The 25,601-nt window shown below is 40.6% G+C and overlaps 1 protein-coding gene across 2 annotated transcripts in view; it reads right to left on the bottom strand.

The window, feature by feature from the left end:
* USH2A (usherin) overlaps positions 1-25,601 on the bottom strand; it is a gene marked incomplete at both ends in the record, with an annotated part of 756,807 nt that overhangs the window by 29,412 nt on the left and 701,794 nt on the right. For both annotated transcript variants that reach the window (XM_079697601.1, XM_079697602.1), the window contains 3 exons: positions 1,245-1,453; positions 2,328-2,566; positions 4,440-4,649. In XM_079697601.1, coding sequence (XP_079553727.1) covers positions 1,245-1,453; positions 2,328-2,566; positions 4,440-4,649 — 658 coding nt within the window. The remainder of the gene's footprint in view (positions 1-1,244; positions 1,454-2,327; positions 2,567-4,439; positions 4,650-25,601) is intronic.

Below are 25,601 nucleotides of genomic sequence, written 5' to 3'. Positions count from 1 at the left end.
ACTTTCACAAATGCATAACTCTTACTTTTAAAAATGTCAGTGCCAAATACCGAAGATGCGGTTCTAATCTGATGTCATGTTTCTGGAAAGCAAATTTGCAATAAGTGTGCAAAGCCTTAAAATACTTAAAATTCCTGATGTAGTAAATTCCATTTGTTGCCATTTAAGAAGATAACCAGACATTCAAAGATTTGTTCACAAACTTTCTCACCACATTTATAAAAGGAAAATATTAGAAACAACTGAAATGCCCAATTTATTTGTAGGATGGAATGTTATATAGCCATTAACCTTGGTGGCTAAAGAGTTTTTAATGCCATGGGAAATGCAAATAAAATAATGTCAAGTATAAAAAGCAGACTATGAAATTTTCATTAGAGTATGATCTCAGCCATGTAATAAAAACTCTGCATAAAAAAGGGATTAAAGGAATGAATTATGCCAAAATATTAATGGTGGTTGCCTCTGGGTGTGGGGGGATTATAAGCAGGACTGGCTTCATGGTTGTGTGACCTGTGCAGCTGCCCAGGATCCCTCATGTAGAAGAATTATGGGCTTAGTTTTGATGCTCTGCTGTCATTATCTTGAAATTGTTAATGATTTTTGAACAAGGGGCCCCATATTTTCATTTTCCAGTGGAAACTACAAATTACGTAGCTGGCTCTAATTATAAGTACTTATTTTATTCTTAATACCTTATGTATTTGCCATTTTTAAACAGTAGACATATAAACCTTATAAAATCTGAAAAGGACTTATTTTATAGAAATGTAAGGAGGCCCCAACTGATTAGCTAATTGCCCTTTTCTGCACTCAGTAGCCCTTTTGCTTTTCCTGGCAGTGCTGTATATCAAAGCTTTCCAGAAATGCGAGCTATGACGCCATGTCATTTGAAAAGAAAAGGAATGGTAAACTTCTCTAAAAAATTATCTCAAAATAAAGAAAGAAAAAAAGTCATCTTAAGTGTTTGTTTTCATCTTACCCATGTATTAGCTTTCTCTTAATTGGTTTTCATCCCATTGCTACATGAAAAATCTTCCTAAATTCACTCTTGATCTCCATATTATTTAATCCAATGGGCATTTTCCCCCAATAGTCATGTTCACTGATGTCTCAGTAGCATTCAAAGGAACTGAACACTCAGTCCTTTTAGCAAACTGTTTTCCCCTTACCTTTCAGGACAAGCTTCCCCTCCGGCTGCCCTCCTACCTTTTTGGCTTATGATAGCAGCCACTTCTACTCACATTCTTTTTGGGTGATGAAGTTGATCCATTCAGAGGCCGTGCTGCCCAAATCATTGTGGGCTACCACCCTCAGCTTGTAGGTGGTGTAGGGCTGTAGACCCTCGAGGCTGGCTCTCGGCCCTGGCCCAGTGTACTTTGTCTCGGTTTGGCTGGGAGTACATGCGGTGGCTGAATCCGCAGGGCAAGCCATGTAGAGTTGGAGCTCATAGCTGGAATGAGAATGGACACATAAAGAGAAAACAGGCAAAGGAATTAGTCTAACTCTCTTTTAAACCTGTTGATATTTTGTTTTCACTGAACTGCCAGCTCTTTCAAATTCCCATTTGTGGGAGACTGCTCTCAGAAACACTTTATTTAATGCTGTTAGAAATGGGCAGCAGATGGAACCAGAGAAATGATAAGAGAAGTCACATGTACACACATGCTGCTGTCCACCCAGCAGCCAGGAATCCTTGTTGGTAGAGATAAGATATTTCTCTCTTTTTAGAAGAGAGTGATAAAACTGTTCTTCTCTGTTGAAAATAAAGAATATCTTTTTTTCCTCCAGATTATCTTGAGTGAAATAACTTCTGTGGTCTTTCAAACAGTGGTTCATTATGACATTTTAAATTAGATCAAGGAAATTCTGATTTAGTCACAGAAGTTCCCTATGTTCTAGCTGAGCCCTGTAGAATGAAAAATTCCAGGGAACCATGAGGAACAGCACATCCTTTCAATGAATGGGAACACATTGCCTTGTCCTTTTTTTTTTTTTTTTGGATGCACTGTGCGGCATGAGGGACCAGGGATCGATCCCGTGCCCCCTGCAGTGGAAGTGCTGAGTCTTAGCCACTGGACTGCCAGGGAAGTCCTTGACTCGTCTTTCTTATTTAAAGAAAATTTTGTTGTTCACCTTTCTATCCTTAGCTGATTTATGACTGAAACACTTGGTGGGGAATGTGACCACCCAAATCAATTGATTTGTCTATTTTGCTACAGGTGTCTGTTCAATCAGCAAGTCTTCCTTGGGGAGGGCTGAGTAGCTGCATGTCTGTGTTCATGTCTTATTTCGGTTTCTTTGTCCTTTTGGCTCTCCCACGCTACCTTTGAATGACGCCGTTGGGGAACAGCGGGGGACTCCACTGGAAGGAGGCTGTCCTCGAGGCCAGTGTCTGGATCTGGGGAGAGGACAGTCCTGATGGCGGAGCAGAAGGAGTTCTCAGCTCTGCTGTTGGCCCTTGGCTGCAACAATTGAAGCAAGTGCAGGCCTCCACCCCAATGGAGTAGGTCGTGAAGGGCTTCAGGCCATGAAGCGTCTGCTGGGTGGCCAGGCCTTCAGCCAGCTGTAGGAGGAGAGAGAAGACTAGATGAGGCCCAGTGGCAAGTCACAGACAGTTGGTTCACTTTTATCGTGTACCATGCATTCTATGAATAGAGTGCCGTGCTAGTTACTCTGGGAGATGCACCCTGGCATCTATCACAATATTTACCCTTAGAAATGACCAATCCAGCTGGAGAGGCATGGCTTAAACATGCAAAAACATGCAATGAGATAACAGTTTGATAGAAGTTTGAGGCAACAGGATAAAAATCACAGGGAACAATGTTGTCTATTACCATAAAGAGATATTAGAAAATGGCTCAAAAATCACAAAATACTGACCGAGTTCTGTGACCCTCAGAATGATGCCTTTTCGAAAAACAAAACCTATATTTGAATTATATTTCTAAGTCAACATTCACTAAGGTCCATATTCTGCCATTGTTACTTCATGTAATTTTGGGGTCAAAACTCCCCTCAAATCCCCTCAAATCTTAGAGTTGAGTATTTAAGAGCTTGAAATATATATTATATATTTGTATATTTACATATATTTAAGAGTTTGAAAGTCCATGTCTTCCTCTAAGGGTATTGATCTGTATGAAATATAGTTTTTTCCTCAATTATCTTTGTTGCATTATAAACTTTTTGGTTTATCTGGAGCAAATATTTTTACCTTATTGTGCTTTTATTAAGTGCTCTTTGGAATAGAAGAGTTCAGAAACTAGAAACTCATTTTCACATTGACATAAGCAACATTTAATTAAGAAGAGCTACCTGTTGTTTAAAAAAATGCATACAAGGCACTCCAAATAGAAATTATTTTAGTTTATTAATATTATCATTTTATAAGCATGGATAATCAAGGGTTGATTGTATTTACATCATCTATATTTATTGAATCGGAAGCCTTGTAGAAAATATGCTAATATTTCTTTAACATTCCACACAAGACTTCCTTGCATGAGTTATCTTTTGAAATTGTGTTTCACTACCTGCTACGCTGGCCTCAGAGGATTTCTCCACACTTGCCAAAATTGTTCCCTCAATTGGTCTAAATAATTTATCATGTCATACCAGAATCTGTGCAATTTCTCTATGAGGTTTGTGTGAACAAAGTATTCTAATCTATACTTATTTATGAGAAATGTGAGAGTGACACCAGCTGTCCTGCAGAGAAAAGAGACTTCATCCCCTGGCAGGTAGTCTCTTCATTTAAATAATGCAGGAACTGGTCTAGTTGATTATTTAGTGTCCCTTTCAGTGAACGGCTTGGCTAAAACACAGTGTGAACGATGGTTTCCCTCCACAGACCATCTTGTCTCCTTGATGAGCCCCAAATGTGTTAATACACAAACAGTGGAGTAGGGCTGAGCTGAGCTGTTCTGTTGTTTCTGCCAAAGACCTAGAACTTTCTAGAAGTCACCAAAACCAAGTCTGAGATTTCAGTGTGCTATTAGAGATTTGCTCGCGCCAAAATGGGGATTCCGAGGACATCCTTTGCTCTACTTTTTCCTTTTTCATATTAAGATTTACACCACCAACAGAGACCCTTTGTTGGCCCCTTACTATAAGCCACTACTACGTTGAGTGCTTGACATGTGTTTTCTCATTAAATTAATTCAACTCATTTGGTTATCGCTAAAGTGTTAGGTTCTTTAAAAGATCTGTGGAGTCTTTAATACCACACTTAGCCGTCCTCTCCCAGAGCATTTACATATATTCTGTACGTTTCCTTACATTATTTCTTTGCAGAGGGATCTTTGTGCCACTAAGGTCACCACAGGGCAATTGAGAACAGATGGATAAGAAAGAAGTATCAAGGGGAAGAAAAAGCAAGGACACCATGGTTTATGATTTGTTTTAAATAAACCAATCAGAATGCTGCTGCTCACCACCATCTGGGCCCCGCTGGTATCGTTGGAGAACAATCTGTAGAGACTGACAATCCCGTTGGGCTTCCGGGGGGCGCTGATGTTGACCACTGCTTGGGTGGCAGAGACCGCATGGAACTCGGGGGCCCTGAGACCTTCGGGGGGGGCGGGCCCAGTTCTACACCGCGTCCAGCTACTGGAGGCTTTTCCTGCTGAATTCACGGCCCAGACCTCCAAAAAGAAATCAATAAGACCAGTCAAAAGCCAAATAACCTCAGGCTGCAGAGAAGTTGGCAACTCAGAGCAACTGAAAACAACAGAATGAGATAAACTTGGATCTTGCAACTTTGTAATTGCAAAGGAGGGCAGGTCCTTCCTGTTTTTAGCCTTTGACCCTGTGAACACAGAGGGGGTCCTATTAGAGTCCTGATTTCTGAAGGCAAGCTGGCTGATGGCTGATTTAAGCCTAATGAAAAACTGCTCATCTCTGTGCGGAGTGTGGAGTGATTTTGTCAGCTTCTGCAAAGTGGATGGATCTGCAGACTCCATAAAACTCAGCAATTCTTAAACCCCGTCCCCACCCAATCTGTATGAAAATTGAATTTTCCTTTCATCAAGGAGGGAATAAACATATGGAAGGAGGTGTAATCTTATTTATCAAGCACCATTTGTATAATTAAACACGAATATCCTAAAAGGTTGCCTTAGGTCATCATTTGCATGAGTAAGTGATTTGTAGAATGTCAGGTACAATAGACAGAGTAGATGGATGTGTGAGTGGATAGGGTTAAATTAGGCCCAATAAGAGCCAACTACACAGTGATCAATCAGGATGATAGATCTAAACGGCAATACAAGCAGACTGTCTGCATGTTTTGGAGTCTTCCTTAGTAAGCTTTCATGTTGTGCAAGTCTGACCTCAGGAAATTTTTCCCTCATTTGGTGTCTTTGTGTATTTATATATGTAAACACACACACACACAAATATTACAATATATACAATATATACGCTATATATAATACTTACAATATATACCATTATATGATATATACATGTTTTATATAATTATATAGGTATATATATATATATATATAAATTTGTTCTGAGCTTTTAAAGACAAGTCTGGAAAACTTGTTTGATTCTATAGTACACACGTTCTAGGTGTGCGGTGTTAAAAGAACATGCACAATGTTCAAAATACGAGATATTTAGAAAACACTGTAGCAGAATACTTTGCACTGAGAGTTTAGTTTCATTTTTGTTTATTTTGCTTTCACATCAATAATAATTTTAAGAGAATACATAAATATTGGAGAGATTTTCAGTACTTAGGCTAACTTCTATCAGTGTTTCTGTACTTTTTTTTTTTGCAGATTTCTTTGTAAAAGTAAAATTTCTGATGTTGTATTGCTCTTGGATTGCTGTCAAATGCAAACCTTCAGCCTCTTGCTGATAGGATTGACAGAAACCCCGTTTTTCCCCCCGGTTTCATTGAGAAATAGTTGACATACATGCCACATTTTAAAAAGAGGTAACTAACCTACTGACAAAGCAGAACCTGTTCTTTTCAGAGCTCTGATCCATTTCTCTCATAGTCTGCATAATAACCACTAACATTTGTATAAATTCTATACTTTACAAAGCACTTTAACAAACGTTCGCTGACTTGGTCCTCACAACACAACCTTGTAAGGTGGCTGGAGAATGTATTAGTAGCCCCTTTTACAGATGAGGAAATCAAGGCTCTGAAATGTGACTCTCTTGTTCAAGGTGACAGAAGTCACTAGAGCTGAAACTAGAATTCTACTCGCCAATAAATTTTATTGCTCTTCCCAGTAAACTGTGCTTCTGATTCTGTATGTCATCCATACACATAAATAAGATACTCAGGATCATGAATATTAAATGGCTTTTCTATAGACAATTACCTACCTGCAATTCTGGATTAGGTAAAGTCTCTTAGCTTGCAAGGGTAAATAGACATGCCCAGGTTGTCTCAAATGATAGAGGTTTGTTTTGATAGGCCCAGGAAACTGTCTTAGCTATGGGAAAGCTAGGCTCCACGGAAACCAGAATACAGGGCAGAACACAACTGTAGCTGCTCTTAGCATCCGTTCTGGAATGGCCATGGTCAGTCTTACAACAGGGAGGGTAGCTATAGGAGGTAACTGATGAGGAGGTCAGATTTCAGGGCTGATGAGAATGAGTCGTGGACTCCCCAGTCTGCTCCAGACTAACCTCTGTTACTGCAAATGTCTTGCAGTGGGGTAAGGGGAGTATTTTTGATTACACGACAAGTAACAAAGATTGAAAGGAGAATATTCTTGAGAAAGGGATGCAAAATAAGGTGCACATATTGATATCAAATTCTTTGCCAAGAGAAGGGCTTTGGTTGGTGATTTAAGGGTATACAGAGTTTTAGTGGGGGCCACAAAGGATAGAGAAGAACACAAGGAGGAAGGAGCAACTGGGCTTGACAAAATAAAAATTCAGCAAGTTGCCAATTAATTACTGAGCATCCAATCTATTAAGGCTTTTTAATGCTGTTGTTGGAAGATAGACTAGACCTCATGCCTTTCTGCATTACATGGGCAAACGGGGGTGGAGGAGTCCTAGTTCCAAAATGTAATTTAATCCATGGTATTTTACAATACTTGCATCTCAATAGTGTGGTATTTTGCTATGGATCTTTAGAAATATTCTCTTCTAAAACCCAGGCAATACAGAATTCCCCATCAGTAAGTGGAAATGTATGTAGGATCTAGTGTCTTTTGTCTTTGACAGGAGACCTTCATAATACAGTGCTTTTTTCCTAGTCTTTCTTTTTAGTATTCAATCAATTTGAGATCAAAATAGCATTCATATAAATCAACATGCTTATGCAAAGCAGGAGCAGCCTATTTACATGAGCTCCTCTGAAAATGAAAGCAATGAAGAGAAAGCTGTGCTAATGAAGCATTATGGATTTCACAAATCTTGCACCAACAAGGCATTGTCTCTTATACCAAACCACCAGAAGAAAAGTCAAAAAGAAACTGTCAGTGATATTCTTTTCTTTCTCTCTCTGTCTCTCTCTCTCAAGGTAAAAAGTCCTTTATCCAAAAATCGCTGTAGATTTTTGTCTATGCCCAGCTAAACAAGAGATAAAGGAACTAGGGCTTTCCTGGTGGCTCAGTGGTTAAGAATCCGCCTGCCAATTCCGGGGACATGGGTTCAAGCCCTGGTCCGGGAAGATCCCACATGCCGCGGAGCAGCTAAGCCCGTGCGCCACAACTACTGGGACTACGCTCTAGAGCCCACGAGCCACAACTACTGAAGCCCGCACACCGAGAGCCTGTGCTCCGCAACAACAGGAGCCACAGCAATGAGAAGCCCGCGCGCCACAACGAAGAGCAGCCCCTGCTCGCCGCAACTAGAGCAAACCGCGCGCAGCAACGAAGACCCAACGCAACCAAAAAGAATAAATAGAGTAAAACAATAAAATAAAATAAATAAATTTATTTTAAAAAGATAAAGGAACTAAAGTATAGTTCAAGGTTCAGAATAAAAATACTAACAGATTATGCTTATGATTTATTTCTACTGAGAAATAAGGGCCCCAAGATTTGGGTCCATCTTTATATGGTAGAGAAAGAAAAAGCAGAGATCTTGAGTGGGAAAATTTGAGTAATATGCCCTGATTTTTTATTTTTAACAAATCAAGAAATTAAATATCTTGAGAACAGACGTAGAGTTGTCTACTTTGTCTATCTCAATCTATCCTATCTATCTATCTATCTATCAATCAATCATCTATCGCCTATCTATCTACTTGTTACCTAACTGATAAGCCAATCCATCTGGTTTGTATCCCAAGATTCCCTCACATGATCATTGAGTATATAAACAGTGTGTGAGCTACTCACAAAAAAGAAGGGACATTTTAAGAGCTGGAAACAGAAGTACAGCTTATGAATTCCATGGCCAAGAGAAAAAAAAGTAAGGATACTTTTATCTTTTGTTTATTCAGAATATCCTTAAACCCACAGCATTAGTGGAATTGAACATATTTTTTATAATAAAAAAATTAGATGATTAAAATTTCCACTGAAGTAACTTATTATTTGGGTTTAATGAACACTCGCACATGTGTGTGTACACACACACACACACACACACACACACACACACACACATTATAAGAGTTAGGAACTTCCCAATGCAGAGCTGTTAAAAATGAGAACAAGTTAGGACTGGCCAAGTTGGGGTGTTTTCCTCTCTAACGTTTTGGATGAAACAGCAAAAGGAGTTACAATGTAAGAAGCTGTCATAGAAAACACAGGTTAACTATTTGAATAAATTAAAAATAACTAAAATGATCTAACCATAAGGTCTATAACTGACTAGTGAAAGAATAGATCTATTTGTTTTCAATCTAATTTTTGATATCTAACTAGTGACTCTTACCATCTTTATGCTGTTTTTCATTAAAAAATAAAATTGTTCTTTTATTTACTCTGCTCCCCTCCCCATCCCCCAGGTCTAATCACTGTATTTTGCTTTATAAAGTTTTAATTACATGAAATGTCAGCATCTGTCACCACGCTGCCCAGATCTCATTGCTGTGGAAACAATGGGCTCAATGTTTGTCCTCTGTTGAAAACTGCCTCTTAGAAATCTTCCTTCAGAGGAGTCTTTGTCAAAATGTGCTCCTTGGCTACAATCATCAAAATCATCTTGCATTCTTGTAAGATAATTTATAGTGAAAAGGTCTCAGAACCTGCCTTTTTAACAGATTTCCAAGTGATTCTTGTGCCCAGTCTTATTTGAGAAACATAGAGAGCTCTTCTCTATAGAACCAGGTACACAAGTCTAGGCACCATACATTTTTTCAGTTTCTGTCCATGTGTTGTCTATTTAGAGTTGTACTTTGCATTACTCTTGTCATTACCTTCAGCCATTCAAATAAGCACATAGCATGTATCTGGTTGCATATGTTACAACTGCAATGATCACCACTGAGTTTATTACAGTGGCCACAGTTCCAAGCAGAACCAGAGTTCACTAGCTTTGGAGAACAACCATTTGCTGCCTAGTTTTCCCTCCAGGTGCAAATTTCTTGAAACACTGAACTTTCTGGAACTTGTTGGGTCTATTTTTTCCTTACAGCCCAGATGAATATTATTAACTATTCTAAAATGCTCCTAATTCCTCTCATCCAACATTTCTCCTTCTAATTTTATTCCAGAAGGAAAGCAAGAATTTGTGAAAGGAAGCATTTGTAATAAACTTTGTGAAAGAGAAAGAGAAGGACCCACGACTCTGCCGAGGATGGGAGAAGGGGAGATGCTTCAGAAATTCTCCTAGAGTGGTGGCCCATTGGGTGCTTATGTCACTGACCTAGTTATGCTTTAGCACAATTTCCACACTTAACTGTAAAGTAGTTTTCATTTCAATGCATTGTCTCACTCAATGGCTCATAGCTTTCTAAAATAACATTCCCCAGGACTGATATTTTCCAAGTGTAGTCTCACTGCAAAGAGAAACTCTTAATGTACATTTCCACATTTCCAGGGTTTCTTGATGTGTTTTTCCTTTATCATTGAATAAAAAAGTCCTTAATGGTAAAAATACCTTATGATTCTTTTGGCTGAGGAAATGCTACAAGTCTTGATAAGACCAAGAGAACATACCTAGTGATGCTTTCTATACTGCTAGCATCCAGTTGATGTCTACTTGGTCTTGTATTTGCTATCGTATTCCATATAAAAATGGATCACAGGAATAACCAAATTCAGCTAATGATCTTTCACAAAAACCCTCTAACCTGTTGACTCCTAATGTAAGTGACAGTGGCTATCCTTGTCCTTGAAGCGATTTGAGATTTTGCTCTTTTTTCCAGGCTGTTTGTTATGAGTTGTAGTATAACTGCTACTCTCAGAGGATTAATCCATGGAGGAGTTTTTCAGTTCTCTGCAACTTCTGTGATATTCTAAAACACACTTCCTTGTGGAATAATGATAATTTTTGATGAAACAGAGACATTTCAACAATGTTGTTTCATATCAAGCCGCATTAGGGAGGGAACATCATTATAAAAACTGGAGAATGTGAAGATATTTTCGTGACGATTCACATCAGAAGTAAACAAAAATCCAACATGAACAGCCATGCCAGTAATTAATAAGAAGAGTAAATAGGTTTCATGTTACCAGGCAAACAATTAAATTATTTGTTTCTTAGGGGCGTGTAATGAGATTGTTATCACACTCCCAGAAGAGAGACAAATAGATATTAAAAAGGTCTTTCCGATACCTGTATTGGCTGAGGCCAACAGCGAATTCAATAGATTCGATCAAAATCACCTCTTTTTTCACTGCTCCTGATTTATGACTTGGGCTGTAGTTAGTCATCACTCACTGCAGTTTGCTCTCCAGCACTCATAAATTATGCCTCATAAATAAAAAGATACAATCAAGGAAATCATATCAATTCATCTACAACCTTGGAGTATATTTTCCCATGGCACTCATGCTAATGTCTTTTTAAAGGGTAGCTTGCCGTGGGTTTTGAATATGTTCGAAGAGCAACGTGCCAAAATGGGCTTTGCCAGGACCGTGGTTAAGAGAGACTCATGGCTAAAAAGAGAAGGCAATAAATCTGAAATGATAACAAGATTTAAAAAAAAATTCATGAACAGTCCTGTAGGCTGCGGTCATTAAGGAATAACTTGCTGAAAAGCTCTGTGTAGCTATCTGTTTAACCATCTACCTATCTGATTTTCTTTCATCATCAAATGGACTTTTTTCAGCATCTCTGTTTGCACGGTGCTTTGCTGGGTCCATTAATAGTTATGCTTTTACAGATATGGTCCTTGCGTTCCGGGATTCTTTAATCTAAAACACTTTGGATCAGGCAAGATGGAACACAATTTTAATTGAATTCTGGGACCCAGGGGACGAAGGGTACAGCACAACATTGTGTTGCTTTCTACTGGTGCTTTTGAAATTCAGAGATGTGAAGCTAGTAAAGAGATTACAAGACATTTTCCTTGCTAGAAATGGGTGTCTTCTGTCACTACTGCTGAGCACACAGCCTTGCCCTTTGTGGGTGCTCAATAAATATTAATGGCTGGCTTCTAAAATATAAGGAGGGGAAAATTGGCTTCAGTAGTAATGGGGAATGCTGAAACTAGCTTTCATGTGATGTTTGTAATGATAATGAAAATTTGGAATTTATCATACTCTTTTTTATTGCTTGTGTCTTCTCTCCCTGAGAGAAAATAGGAACCCAGTCCCATCCAGCTCTCATGGAGGATACGTAAAAGTAGGTCATGGGTTTATTGAGCACTTATACTTTTATAAGGGTATTACATGTACTAATTTATTTCATCCTCTCAGCAATCCTATGAGGCTTGTATTAGCATCATCACCAGTTTACACACAGGGAAACAGAGGCACAGAGAAGTTCATGCACCTTGGTATGTGGTAGGGCCAGCCTTCTAATACAGGTATGTGATGTAAAAGCCTGAACTCTCTACTTTTTTCTATTGAAGGAGGGTCTGGACACGTCTTGTAAGTGTTTGAGATCCTGCCCTAGAGCTGTCATTGACCCCTGTACAGACTGGCTGTTTCTGCAGAGAACAGCCCCAAAGTGAGGTGGTGACAATGACCGCAAACATCCCAGCATCCATACCTGCTGCCACGTGTCATGCTTTAAACAATATTGCATGTTATACAGAGGCAAATACTACTCAAATACTTTCCCTACTGTTCCAAACATGTGTAAATGCACGTAAGTTCCACTGTGTTAACTGAGATCATAACTATACCCTACTAACGTAACACTGGAAACATATCCTTTCTCCACAATTAGTAGCTAGAGTAAGCTAAGCTCACAATCACCAATCATGATTAACATCTCAAGAAGTGATAGTATAGTGAACTAAGTAAGGTTATTTATCATCCATACTCACTGAGCCATTCTATGTGCCAGGCACTATTCTATGAGTTGGTGAGACAACAGTGAACAAGGCTGGAGTTAACACCCTGTTAGGGAGAGCCAGCCAATAAACACAAAACAAAAAGGTGATGATACATGCTAGAAAGGAAACAACTTACAGCATATAACAATGGAGCAGGGAATGGTTGAGTTGTCCAGGAGGTGCTCTCAGGAGGTGATAATCAAGCTGGGATACTAAGGACAAGAAGGAGGTCACCACATGAAGACCTGGGGGAAGAACATTCTAGGCAAAGGGAGGGCAAGTGCAAAAGGCCATGAGTCTGGAGTCTCAAAAAAGTTTGGTGCAGCTGGAATTGGAGAGTAAGGGCCAGAGAGTGACAGGATGATGACAGATGTGGACAAAAGTCAGACCATGAAAGACCTCACTGAGTCAGAGAGGAGTTTGCATTTCATGGGAGGCCAAGGGAGGGTTCCCCATAAAGGAGCGACTATCTGATTTACATTGTAGAGGGGTAACTGGATATTGACTAATTCCTATATATTTATATCTTAAATTTTACTTTTATATGTGAGTGACACTGTCCTGGCCTTTAAATTAACTTATTTAAAGCTCACAGCAATCCTACTGAAACATGCTGGGACCTGGGACCCTTTGCTGCAGTGCTTGCATCTGGACAAACGTCTCCTCGAGCTACAAAATACAAAGAAACTATAAGGGACTAAAAATAACTATGTGCATACAGGTTTGGGGCAAAATTATGGACAAGAAGATACAAGAAGACCAAAAAAAGCCAACTGCCACTTCTGAAGAGCCAGGAGCAAAAGTGGGGGAGTGCACATGCCCCCTGCACTCAACATCACCAAAGGGGTGGACAGATCACCTAAGCCACCCTCTGACCCGACCCACGGACACATCCCTACCCTTACCCCATGTAAGGAACCAGCTCCCCGCTGCCTTGGCGAGCAAGCAAGGAAACGTGTTACTTGTTCTCGCTCCCCTCCTGATGCAGCAGGGGCCCCGATAAAGCCTTGCCTGCATTTCTTGTCTGGCCTCTGATCAATTTATATGGATTAAGGAGGCTAAGAACCCTGGTCAGTAAAACTACTAAGGTAGGCTTTTTCATTCCCAATTTTACAGGTAAGGAAACTGAGGCTTAGAGAGTAAATTACTGGCTGACGACACAGAACCAATAAGTCATGCAGCCTAGATGACTTGAGGACACTGTGCTTCAGCAGAATGATGACGGGATTTGGGATCAGAACATCTGGACCCAAGTTCTGACTCTCACATTTTCTGACTGGGCACCTCACTGGGTCATTCAGTTTCCTGATTATATGGAAAAAATAATCTCTACCTCACAGGGCTATTCTGAGATTTACATGCAATAAAGTTGTTATAAATTTTGAGGAATGCGGTGGTGGATAAGTTCATTTATAAATATTTTATTAAGATTTTGAAAGCCCCAGAGCTGTGCACAAACACAATGTGGAGTAACCGGAGGGGGAATTTAAGAACACAGTCTTTAGAACTTGAATTTCTATGTTCAAATTCGAGTTCTCCTGCTTACCACCTGCATCCTTGGGTATGTTAACTAACCTCGCAGTGCCTCAGATTTCTAAGGGTAATTGTTCAGAATAATCCTTGTCTCAAATGATTATTATGAGTTAATGTATGTAAAATTTTTAACATAGTCTTTAGCACATAGCAAGCACTAAATACATAATGATGGTTATTATTATATTATTTGTGTGAAAAGTCAGGATATGACCCATTGGAAGAGAAAGTGAGACTAAATAGCAATTCTGTAACTCACTTCTGGGTCCATTTAGCTGTTATGGATCAACAATAGATTTGAAAACCCTCACTGCATTCTGAGGTCAGCCCTCATCTCTCTGTGTCTCTGTCTCTGGGTACTTCTCCACTCTAGAACTCTGAGGGTTAGAATAAATAAAAGCCTGGCTTTTCACAAATATTGCTGCTGCATCAAAATCTGTTGATTGGGTGGCATCCTCCATTTAACATTATTATTAATTAAAATTTCTCAAAAGCACCCCAAAGTATGTAAAAAGAAAATGGTGGAGCAATTCAATGGATTCTTCGAAGTGAAGAATTTTGTTTCCAAGTTCCATTGAAAATATGCCTTTGGGAGAGAACTGTACAGTTTCCTAGACACTTATAGGCATCTTAGTAATGATCAGATCCATCAACAGGTAGATAAATCAATTTACAAGAGAAAGCCTCGACCATCTTCTTAAAGATTTTCATCGACGGCATCTGATTTACTTCAATATGTTAACGTTTTTGTCATCATCTGTAGATTTGATTGCTTCATAGAGACCAAGACATTTATTTGGAACTTAATGGAAATACACCATTAGCCCAAGTACTTAAGTGCAATGCTCCTAAAGCCTTCAGAGTTACTTAGTGTTTTATCAATAATCACAGAGTGGCAAGCCAAAGCTTGCCAGGTGATCCTCTAGCCCAGAAAGAATTCTACTGGAGAAGGTATTGTCACAACATGGGTGAGAAGCAGCGCCAATCTGGGGTACAGGGGATGTGCTGGGTATTCTCTGTTTGTCCCCAGACCCATTCTCTGCCCTTCCCTGCTCCTCTCTGTAGCCCGAGAATCTGGTTCTGCAAACTGCTTTACAGAAGAAGGAGAAAGGTTTTGTTTTCTCCTTCTCTCTCTCTTTGGCATCCTGGTTTGGCAACAGGCTGCGTTCCTTCTCTATGGGCACAGCTTCTAAATGGCAGCCCCACCCCACTGGCTATAGCATTGACTGGGTTCCAGAAACAGCTTCTTCCTCTTGTCCTTTTAGGTCTAGAGGTAATGGCTCTGGCTAGTCCCAGAATATGTTAATATCCCTTATTGATTCTCTTAATCCTGGCCATACCTCCATAAAGTCTTTTCATTAAATGCTCTTTAAATGTCCTTTTGACATTTAACTGCTTCCTGCTGAGATTCTGACTGCTGGAGGGGAGAACATTTTGAACCCTTCCAAGGTACCAATAACAGTGTGTGGGCTGAGAGATGCATTTGCTCATAAGGATGGAGAGATTTGGAAGAGCATTTTTTGTGAGACTGCAGAAATAGAGAAATAGTCCTTCCTCACGTCTCTATGGAATGCTTCTCGTCTTTAATATCAAGGAACCACCCGTGCTCCTCAAGACCATCTGGCCAGAGAGTGGAATGGGAGTGTCTGGGAGAGTTTGGTGTGGGGACTGGGCTGTCCCTGAAGATGAGGAGTTGTCTGTTTCTCCCTAGGTCTGTTGTGCCACCATTCAGATCTCTCTGTTCACAGCTTGCACTACTATCCGTGTGTTTTTACGAATACATTGTTCATGGGTGTGTTTCTTTGTCTTATCAACTAAGCTTTAAGCCCCTGAGGGGTAGAGTCCCTGGTTTTTAGCCTCTTGCATCAATCCTAGCAACTAGACATACACTCTGAACTTGGTGGCTGCTTAATAACTACAAATTATTAAATCCTCAACTTAGAGGATAAAGGGAAAGAAGGAAAACATGTCTCACCCTTTCCTAAGTTTCAGGTGACTTTGGAGAACCTTCATTTTTATGGCTACCTCGCTAAGCAGGAACCGTTTGTGAAAAGCCATGAGGGCAGGTTGGAATTCTACATTACCTACATTCACTCGGAGGAAATTTGGTTGCATTGAATGTTTTATGCCCAGCAAACAAGCTTCCAACACAGAGACAGGAGGATCAATCATGGCTTAAGTGAGTTGGGTCAACAGGAAGGTGAGAAGCAACCCATCTTCAGACAAGTAACTTGTCTCAAAGGCAATAGAGAGATAGGGGCTTAGGAGTAGAGCCCTAGGGGGTGCCACGAGGGACAGAAAAAGAACAGATGTGCTCCTGTGTGCCCTCACAGGTAGAGATGACCTCCTGTTGCAACAAAAGACATGATGGCCAAAGAGGACATGGTCCCTGGCCCGAGTGCCAGAATTCAGATTTCCATTCACGAAATGTCCTGATGGCCTTCAGTCTAAGCTGTGGTGCTCAGGCTCTAAGGTGTTAGAACGCATGCACGGCTTGAGTCAGCCAATATCAATAAATCATTTAAAACCTTGAGCTGTGGGAGTCGTGGGTGGGAGCAGCTTAGATCGCGAAGGAGAAACTAACCAGACAACAGCCTCCACGCCAGTCAGAAATACATTAGGGGGATTCATCCCTGATTAAATGCAAGCCGAAAGCCAAACAGAAAACATGCTCAATGGATTTTCTCTAAATAGGATACCAAAAAACTCTTAGGAAAGGAATGAGTTAAGGGTGACGGTAAGAGAAAACAAGCAATCTGAAGCAAGTTGCCAGTTGCGGGAATGTAGAATCAGACTATCAGAGTTCGAGAGAGAATCTTATCCATGGGAACATGGGCAAGTTATTCTTTTCCTGGGAAGCGAGTAGCAAGGACCAGAAAGATTGAACTGTCTCATCAAAGGGGCATCACACCTTCAGAGCCAATTGTGCTCCTGGTTAGAGATATTTACATTCTAACACCCGATTAATGACTGTTAGTGACATAAGAATTTTGTTAACCTGGCTCTTTTCCCTCTTGGAAGAAAGCACCTCTTTCTTTTATTTAGTGGGAGGTTGAGGGTAGAGTGGGGAGGTGGCCCTACTGTGTAGCAGGCATCCTGCTGGACACACAAAATTTCTTAGTTCTCATAATACACCCTTTTTTTTAAAGATTTTTTTTTGATGTGGACCATTTTTAAAGCCTCTTTTGAATTTGTTACAATATTGCTTCTGTTTTATATTTTGGGTTTTTGGCCACGAGGCATGTGGAATCTTAGTTCCCCGACCAGGGATCGAACCTGCACTCCCTGAATTGGAAGGCGAAGTCTTAACCACTGAACAGCCAGCCAAGTCCCCAATATACCCATTTTTGAATGAGCAAGTGAGGCTATAAGAAATTAAGTATCTTGCCCAAACTGTATGATTTTCATTCAGTTTTTTCATCTGGAAAACAGAATGGTTGTGAGCATCAAATGGGAAAGAACATCAGGATTCTAACGATTTCACAGTAGCATGGCTGCTGTGTGCAGTTGCGGGGGCAGCTCTGGTTTCTGGCTGAAAGTGTTTCCCACATACCCATGAAACCCTGACCGAAGGAGGGGGCCCTATGCCCAGGCCTATTCAATCATGGTCGTTTATTCTCTTGCTCACAGGAACGTACATGGTGCTAAGATGTCAGTAAGAGTCCTGCCCTTGGTTGGTTTATGGATATTGGATGACAGAAGTCCTCTTTCCACTCTGAGGTGGGAGAGTAATAATAATAATACCTGTTATTATTATGCTAGTTGAATAGCTACTATGTATGAGGTACTGTCCTAGGCATAGTCACAGATCAACACATTTCATCCCAAAGCAAGCCCAGGAGTACAGTGGTGCTCCTAGCGACATTTTAAAGACAAGGAAACCAAAGCACAGAGAAGGGTGGAATCACGCAGTGCTGGGGTAGTGATTTTCTCCAATGCCTGGAGAAAGTCTGGTATAGAATAAGGCAGCACTATTTACAATAGCCAGGACATGTAAGCAACCAAAATGTCTATTGACAGATGAATGGATAAAGAAGATGTGGTACATATATACAATGGAATATTACTCAGCCATAGAAAGGAACGAAATTGAGTCATTTGTAGTGATGTGGATGGACCTAGAGTCTGTCATACAGAGTGAAGTAAGTCAGAAAGAGAAAAATAAATACCGTATACTAACGCATATATATGGAATCTAGAGAAATGGTACTGATGAACCTAGTGGCAGAGCAGGAATAGAGACGCAGACGAAGTGAATGGACTTGTGGGCATAGGCGGGGAAGGGGATGATGGGACAAACTGAGAGAGTAGCACTGACATATATACACTACCATGTGTAAAATAGGTAGCTAGTGGGAAGCAGCCGCATAGCACAGGGAGATCAGCTCGGTGCTTTGTGACCACCTAGAGGGGTGGGATGGGGGGGTGGGAGGGAGGCTCAAGAGGGAGGGGATATATGTATACATATAGCAGATTCACTTTGTTGTACAGCAGAAACAAACACAACACTGTAAAGCAATTATATTCCAATAAAGATGTAAAAAAAAAAAAAAAAAAAGATGCCAAATCAAGGCAACCTGAGGTGAAGGAAGGAATGAATCCAACAGTATCAAATCCTGCATCTCAGGCTCCCAGAGGGATTCTTGAGAGAGAAAAAATTGTTTGCTCCTTTTCCTTGGTTTCAAGGAACTTCTTTAGTCCCTTTCCCAGACAGGTGAGCAGAAACAATTCTCTTCCGTTTAAGGGAAAGTTGGCTTTCTATCACGTGGAGTGAAATAGTCCTGACACCTTACTGATGATGTAGATTTTCTCGAGGGCCTAAGTGCGACTCTTATTTAGTAAACTAAAAAAATTAGGTTTATTATTTATTTACATTTATATTTTATAATATACTTCTAATTCATTCAACAAATTTATTAGTACATAAATAAATTAGGTTTCAGAAACATCGCTATTGATCCTTCCATATATTCATTTTGGTGGCAGATGACTATTAGTGTATGAAGCTGGCCTCATATCCTCACTGGCTTTTTAAAAAATTTTTATCGAAGTACAGTTGATTTCCAATGTTGTGTTCATTTCTGCTGTACTGCCAAGTGACTCAGTTATACATATATGTGTTCTTTTTCATATTCTTTTCCATCATGGTTTACCATACGACATTGAACATAGTTCCCTGTGCTCTACAGTAGGACTTTGTTGTTTATATAGTCACTTGCTTTGATCCAACGTAAAGCTAAAAACTGTTAGAAAATCAAATCGCTTAGGGTCAGAAAATATTCTGTGAGATTTTACAAATCCTAGATGACCAAGGCCAATGAAGAGAAGTCAATGTTTGATGAGAATTTTTAAAAGAATCTAGCCCTGGAGTGAACCATTTCCAGGTGAGCAAAGGGTGAAGGAGGTTAATTTACTCAAGGATCCAGAAATAGGGGGAAAGGACTAAAAGCTGCTGTCTTTTCTGCTTCTCCTTTCTAGCCTGTCGTCCACACTGTTGCAGCCTTTCGTGGGGCTGGCACAGAGAACATCTCCACTGTCCCCTCCTGGAGTCGCCACACAGCTGCTTTTGGCAGGAACAGTGAGGACCCACTTGACCGTCTGCCCTCCAACCATTCCTCCATCCTCTCCTGCATAAACCTTCAGACTGAATTGTTCGGGGCCAGCGTTGGTCTGTCCTGGGGAGCTTGCATAGCAGCAGCCCCAAGATCAGACCCACACTCGAGTGAGTCATACATGGGGTTTCCTCCAAGGCTGACTTTCGGGTCTCGGTGGTCCAGTCCCGAGGCCCCAGAAGCCTTTGGAGACTCTGGGTGTGCGTGGGTGCTTATCGAAAACAATCTGTCAAAGTGGGGAAGTTTCAGGAAAATGAATTAAGTCACTGACAGCAGGATTCAATGAAAGGGGAGCCATGGCGGCCCGAGCAAATCCGTGGTGAGTCATTGCCTTCAGTGAGAGTATGAATATGAATGCACAATTACTGAGAACTGCTCAGCGGCCTCAGCTCTCTCCCCACAGGTCAAAACTGAAGCTTCTTACAAAAGCAGACTCACACCCAGGTCTGTCTCTGAAACCTGCAGAGACTACTGTCTTAATCTGCTTGCTGAACAATTAGAAACTTCCCCACATAGAATTTGGAACTTTATATCGTATATATTAGTATATCCCAATTTTGAGAGGGTTGATGATAGAAATGAGTACTGTCTGTGAGAAAAAAACTCTGCTGGATGTAGCACAGCAAGCCTGTAATCTTCATTTAATGAAAAGGTCTGTGCATGGGAAGAATTTCATTTAGTAAAGATGCAACTCATTTATGTATGAATCACACATTTATAGAGTTGTTTGAAAATAGGATTTTGGTCAATAAAATTATACCTGAAATTCACAAATGTTTGCTCTCTGATGAGACCCTGCACTGCATCACTCTGCAAAGCTAGCCCATTCATCCCTGTGAAATATATTTTTTTAAAATTCCAAATTTCTGTGATTTCAATTTCAGCTCTTTACTCGTTTTATGAAGGCTGATCCTTCAGAGTTTGAAACTCCTTCAGAGTTTCAGTTTAATCCTTCAGAATCCCAGAATTGTAGAAGCTGTGTTGAAATGGATCAAAACTAGAAAGTTCCTGTTTTAAATGATGGTGAACGTTACTCTTCCAACCAAAATCCAGGCCTCCCAAGTGAGAAACAAAATGAAACAATGACAACCAAAACCAAATAAAATCCAGGAGGAAGAGTAAAAGAAATTGTTTCATTAATCGAAGACATGAGCTTAGCAGGTAATATATTCTGTCTACCTTTCCAGCTTCAGCCAAAACAATAAATACGACTCTGATTCAGGAAAGCCATGGACAAACCAAGGTAAATAGGTCGGTCATCAATTATCATCATGTAAATTAGGCACTTGAGGGGAGCTGGCTTCACTTACTTAGGCAATCAGTTTACGATGGTTTAGGACTGTGATTCTCAGCCCTGGCTGTACATTAGAATCACCTAGGGACCTTTTGAAATGCACTGATGCCTGGACCCACCCCATAAGCAGAACTACAGGCGGATGGGGCCTTGGCATCCAGAATGTTGTTAAAGTTCCCCAGGTGATTCTAATGTGCAGTCAGGGCTGAGAACACTGATTTAGGAAAGTGGCGCCAGAAAATCAGGCTTAAGTAGCATAGCATCATGGCTGTACCCTCTGGGACAGTATTTCTCAAAAAAGTAGGTTGTGGACCACCTAAGCTGCTGGTTAAAAATGCAGATTTCTGGAAATTGCCATCCCACCCCTCTCCATCTGCATTTTGAATGCGCTCTTTGGGCAATCCTTTTGTACTATAAACACGGAGAGCTACCACCCTTAGCGCGTTCAATTTTGACGTATCACTGAACACTCAGAAGGTGCTTGTAAAATCACGCAGCTTCTGCCCACCTCCAAACATGCCGATTCCCATAGTGATGTGTGAGTCATTGTGAGGTGACATCTGCTGGTCCTTGCCTCCAAGATCTTCTGTAGCAAATGATTCTCCCCTCTCTCAGTGAGAATCTCTTTCTCCAGGTATTTCTTGACTCTCCTGTTCATCAGAATTTATCCACGCTGTATTCTTTTCCCCAGAGCTCTATCATTGGTCATCAGATTGATGAATTAATTTAGACTAGGTGGAACCGAGCAGAATCCTGCAGGGCGTCCTCCACCCTCCAACTACAAAACCGAGCAGTTAATGGTGAGGACAAGAGAGTCATAGACTCAGTGTCTGATGCACATTCCTGAGTTGTTTTATAGATACTGTAACGGCCACCAGAGGAAAAAAGCTAACTGCATGATGACCAGACTGTAGCCATGACATAACTGCTCCATCCTGAGCAGTACTGAATCTATGGCTAGCACAATTCCAAGAACTGGCCTCAAGACAATGGGATTAACATTATTGCTCATAATAATCTATATGTTTGCGGGCATCAAAATAATTGTAGCTTGCTCTGCCTGTATATGTAAGCAGACAACTAAAATTGTCAGCAAAGAGATGCTACAGACCCATGTTGACATCTTCCACTCTGAGAATACAGTGCCTAAATGTACGGACACCAAGGGGGAAAGGGAGGCGATGATTTGGGAGATTGGGCTTGCCATGTATACACTATTGATACTATGTATAAAATAGATAACTAATGAGAACCTACTGTATAGCCCAGGGAACTCTACTCAATGCTCTGTGGTGAACTAAATGGGAAGCAAATCCGAAAAAGAGGGGATATATGTATACATATAGCTGGTTCACTTTGTTATACAGCAGAAGCTAACACAACATTGTAAAGCAACTATACTCCAATAAAGATTAATTAAGAACAAAAAAAGAATATGGTGCCTATGTCAGCATGAAAAAGTTACAGAAGATAGACCTCTGCCCCTAATCCCATAGAAACGGAATGATGTCTGACAAGTGGGGATTTGTAAGCAGCTCTTTGCAGGAAACCGCCCTCAGCAAGGAGCCCCTTTTCTTGTCACTTTAGCAAAGCTATATTGTAACTAACTTTTAAACCAGGCGCCCTCATGCTCTACTCATCTCCGGCCCAAGCACACCTTTCAAATCTTTTAATCACACCACACCTGACCTAACTTGTCTTCCATAGATCAAAGAAGTAGAAATGAAGAATAAGTAACTAACAGATGACCAGATCTCTTCCCTACCTTCCCCTTCAGTAATCTCCCAAACAAACTGTGTGACCAAGGTGAGATCTAGAGGAAGATCACAAGCCTGCATGCAGTGGGGGATGGTGAAGACTGACCCCTTATGTCAATGATTAACTGAGATTACTTCTGTTTCCCTTTAAAAGCTTTCATGGCCGAGCAGAATCTTTGGAGGTGGTTTTTTTTGGACACTAAATCCACCATCCCCAGATGGCCAGCATTCTGATTAAAGGCACCTTTCCATTTCATTTACATTTGTATGTAATTGATTTTTTTAGCCTCGAGCTGCAGGACACCCTCCCCCATTCGATAACATAGGGAATGTTTGGAAGCTACCTTCAATGATTTAACTCAAAACCAGAAACGAATACAATGACTTTGGGCCAGGTAGTGGGGTGTGGGAAGGGATATCGGCCACCCTCCAGGCACACCAGGTGGATGGCCACCTACCCGACCATGGGTCCTCACCATCCTTCTGATGAATAGATTTCCATCTCTGGGCAGTTTCTCAATTCTTTGTTTTCATCCCCTACGGATATATGGATTGTCTCAAAAACACAATCCTCTGTAGAAGGGTCAAATCACAGATATGGTGGGCAAACCAATGACTCTAGGACAATAAAGGTGTTTTCTGAAAAGCAGCCTGCAGATAAAGTAACCCTCAGACAGGTTTGAGAGCAATTCAAATTCATCTCAAAGACAAAATGTTCTTTTGTTAAAGGGAAATCAATTCTTATAGTACATTACTTCCTAAATGACTTCTGGAAGATAACTCAGGATCTATAAAGACTTAGCATTTGCACAGGCTAAATAAATCCAATATTTTAGTTCATTTATTTCAGCATTTAATCTATATTTTTCAAAATACTTCCTGTAAGATCTTGGTTTGGGGGCTGATAGGCTAGATTTTTTTTTTTTTTTCTGCTTTCTATCCTTCTTATGTTGTAACAACATGGGATTAGCTAGTAAATGCAAATTTGAGACCAGTCTGTTGTGAAAACCAAATTAATTTCATTTGGGTGATGTGAGTATGGAGGAGCCTGACACAGGGCTGATAGTAACAGTTACAAAAGAGACAGCATAGGGGCTTCCCTGGTGGCGCAGTGGTTGAGAGTCCACCTGCCGATGCAGGGGACGCGGGTTTGTGCCCCGGTCGGGGAAGATCCCACATGCCGCGGAGCGGCTGGTCCCGTGAGCCATGGCCGCTGAGCCTGTGCTCCGCAACGGGAGAGGCCGCAGCAGTGAGAGGCCCGCGTACCGCAAAAAAAAAAAAGAGAGAGACAGCATAGCCTGAGGTCCTTAACTTGTCTCCCCTCTGAAATATGGGTCCCTTGGTAACTGGTTGTCCTTAGCTTCTGGTGAGTGTATGGCTGTTAGCATCACTGATGCCATATTGGCTTCATATGTTTCCTCCTGGCCTTCCATTGACCCTACCCAGGACTGAACTGTGCAGTGAATCAGTTCTCTGCCTCAAGGGCTTTGTAGTTAGTAGATATTCTTTAATAATCATTAGGACCAGGTGGCCTCTATGCTCTGTTAGTCCCCAAACAACAATGAAGACCTTCGCTGACATGTTCCCAGGGCCCACAAAACTAGTTACCGATTCATAAATCTTGACTTAGGAATGCATGTCCTATTTCCAAGCACGTACCCCCTCTCCTAGGTTAACTATAAAACTGTCCCATTGGTCCCTTGACGGTGCAGAGTGCAGCTGCCAGTGTTTCTGGATTATTGTCCGCTCAATCCTACCCTGTGCGTAAGTATAATAAACTGATCCATTGATTATATGGAGCTGCTTGCCTCAATTTTTGGTCTCAAGATACCTTCTCAGTCTGGTGGGCACTTTTCATTCTCTCCATCCTCCAACCGTACGAAAACTGACAGAGCTAAGATGCATGCTTGGAGTTTACCATTCTTTAGAAAACTTAGGTAAGACTTTACAGATGATATGGCCAATTGTTTAACCCAATGACACAGTATGATGCCAAAGAAGCTACAATCACTGGTTTGCTTTCAGTATCCACAGGTCACTTAGTTTTGTCTAGTTAGAGGTCGAATATTTCATGCTGATTCCATTCAGCTCTCTTACAAAGGTGCACTTTTATTCATAAAGACGACTAGATAATTGAGAATAGAAAGGTCTTTGATAACTTGATACTTTTCTGTAAAGATAATGATAAAGAACAAAAGGATGGCCACATAGGTTCTGGCTGTTTCTAACAGTATTCTTTCTCCAACTGTGGCATCAATAGATATTTTGTTCCTTCATGACATAAGCCACAATCCTTACCCTAAACCCTTGGGACCTGAAGTGCTTTTAAATAATTTTTTATTTTTTCAGATTTGGGAAGGTTAATAAAATGCATATACTGTATATTTTGTAATATCCACAGAATGCCCTTCTAATAGAATACTTCTGTAGCAAAATATATAACTATTCATATTAAATGAGATAAGTAAATGCTGTAAATAGTCTGGTTTGTTTAGATTGGGTTTTGCTGCTGAATGAGTTGTACCAAACCTAGATAAAAGCTTGTTTTGGGGAATTCCCTGGCGGTTCAGTGGTTAGGATGAGGCACTTTCACTGCCTTGGGCTTGGGTTCAATCCATGATCGGGGAACTAAAATCCCACAAGCCACGCAGCTTGGCCGAAAACAAAAAGAGAGAAAGAAAACCCAACAACTTCTTTTAAAGAGATTTTTAGATTTGGAATTGCAAACAAGGGATTATGGGTTTATATCTATGTATTTCTCAAAACCATTCAAGAATCAATTTATATTTTCAATTCTTACTAACTTCATTGGGAAATGTGTCCTGTACATTACCGGCCTAAAACATATTCCTTTCACATCTAAACTGTTACCTCAAATCACTGTCCTCATTGATTTGCTCACCATATTCCTGGTGACTTCGTGATCTTATTATTTCTAGTTATGGTAAGATTTTCAAAGTTCTGTTTCTTCTTCTAGAAAATTGCACTTGGTCTTGTGCCTGGCACTTGGTGCTTGCATCATT

The sequence above is a fragment of the Hyperoodon ampullatus genome (assembly GCF_949752795.1).
Source record: "Hyperoodon ampullatus genome assembly, chromosome: 2".
Taxonomy (NCBI): domain Eukaryota; kingdom Metazoa; phylum Chordata; class Mammalia; order Artiodactyla; family Ziphiidae; genus Hyperoodon; species Hyperoodon ampullatus.
Note: the sequence above shows the minus strand (reverse complement) of the source record. Positions and strands in the feature narration are given on the sequence as shown.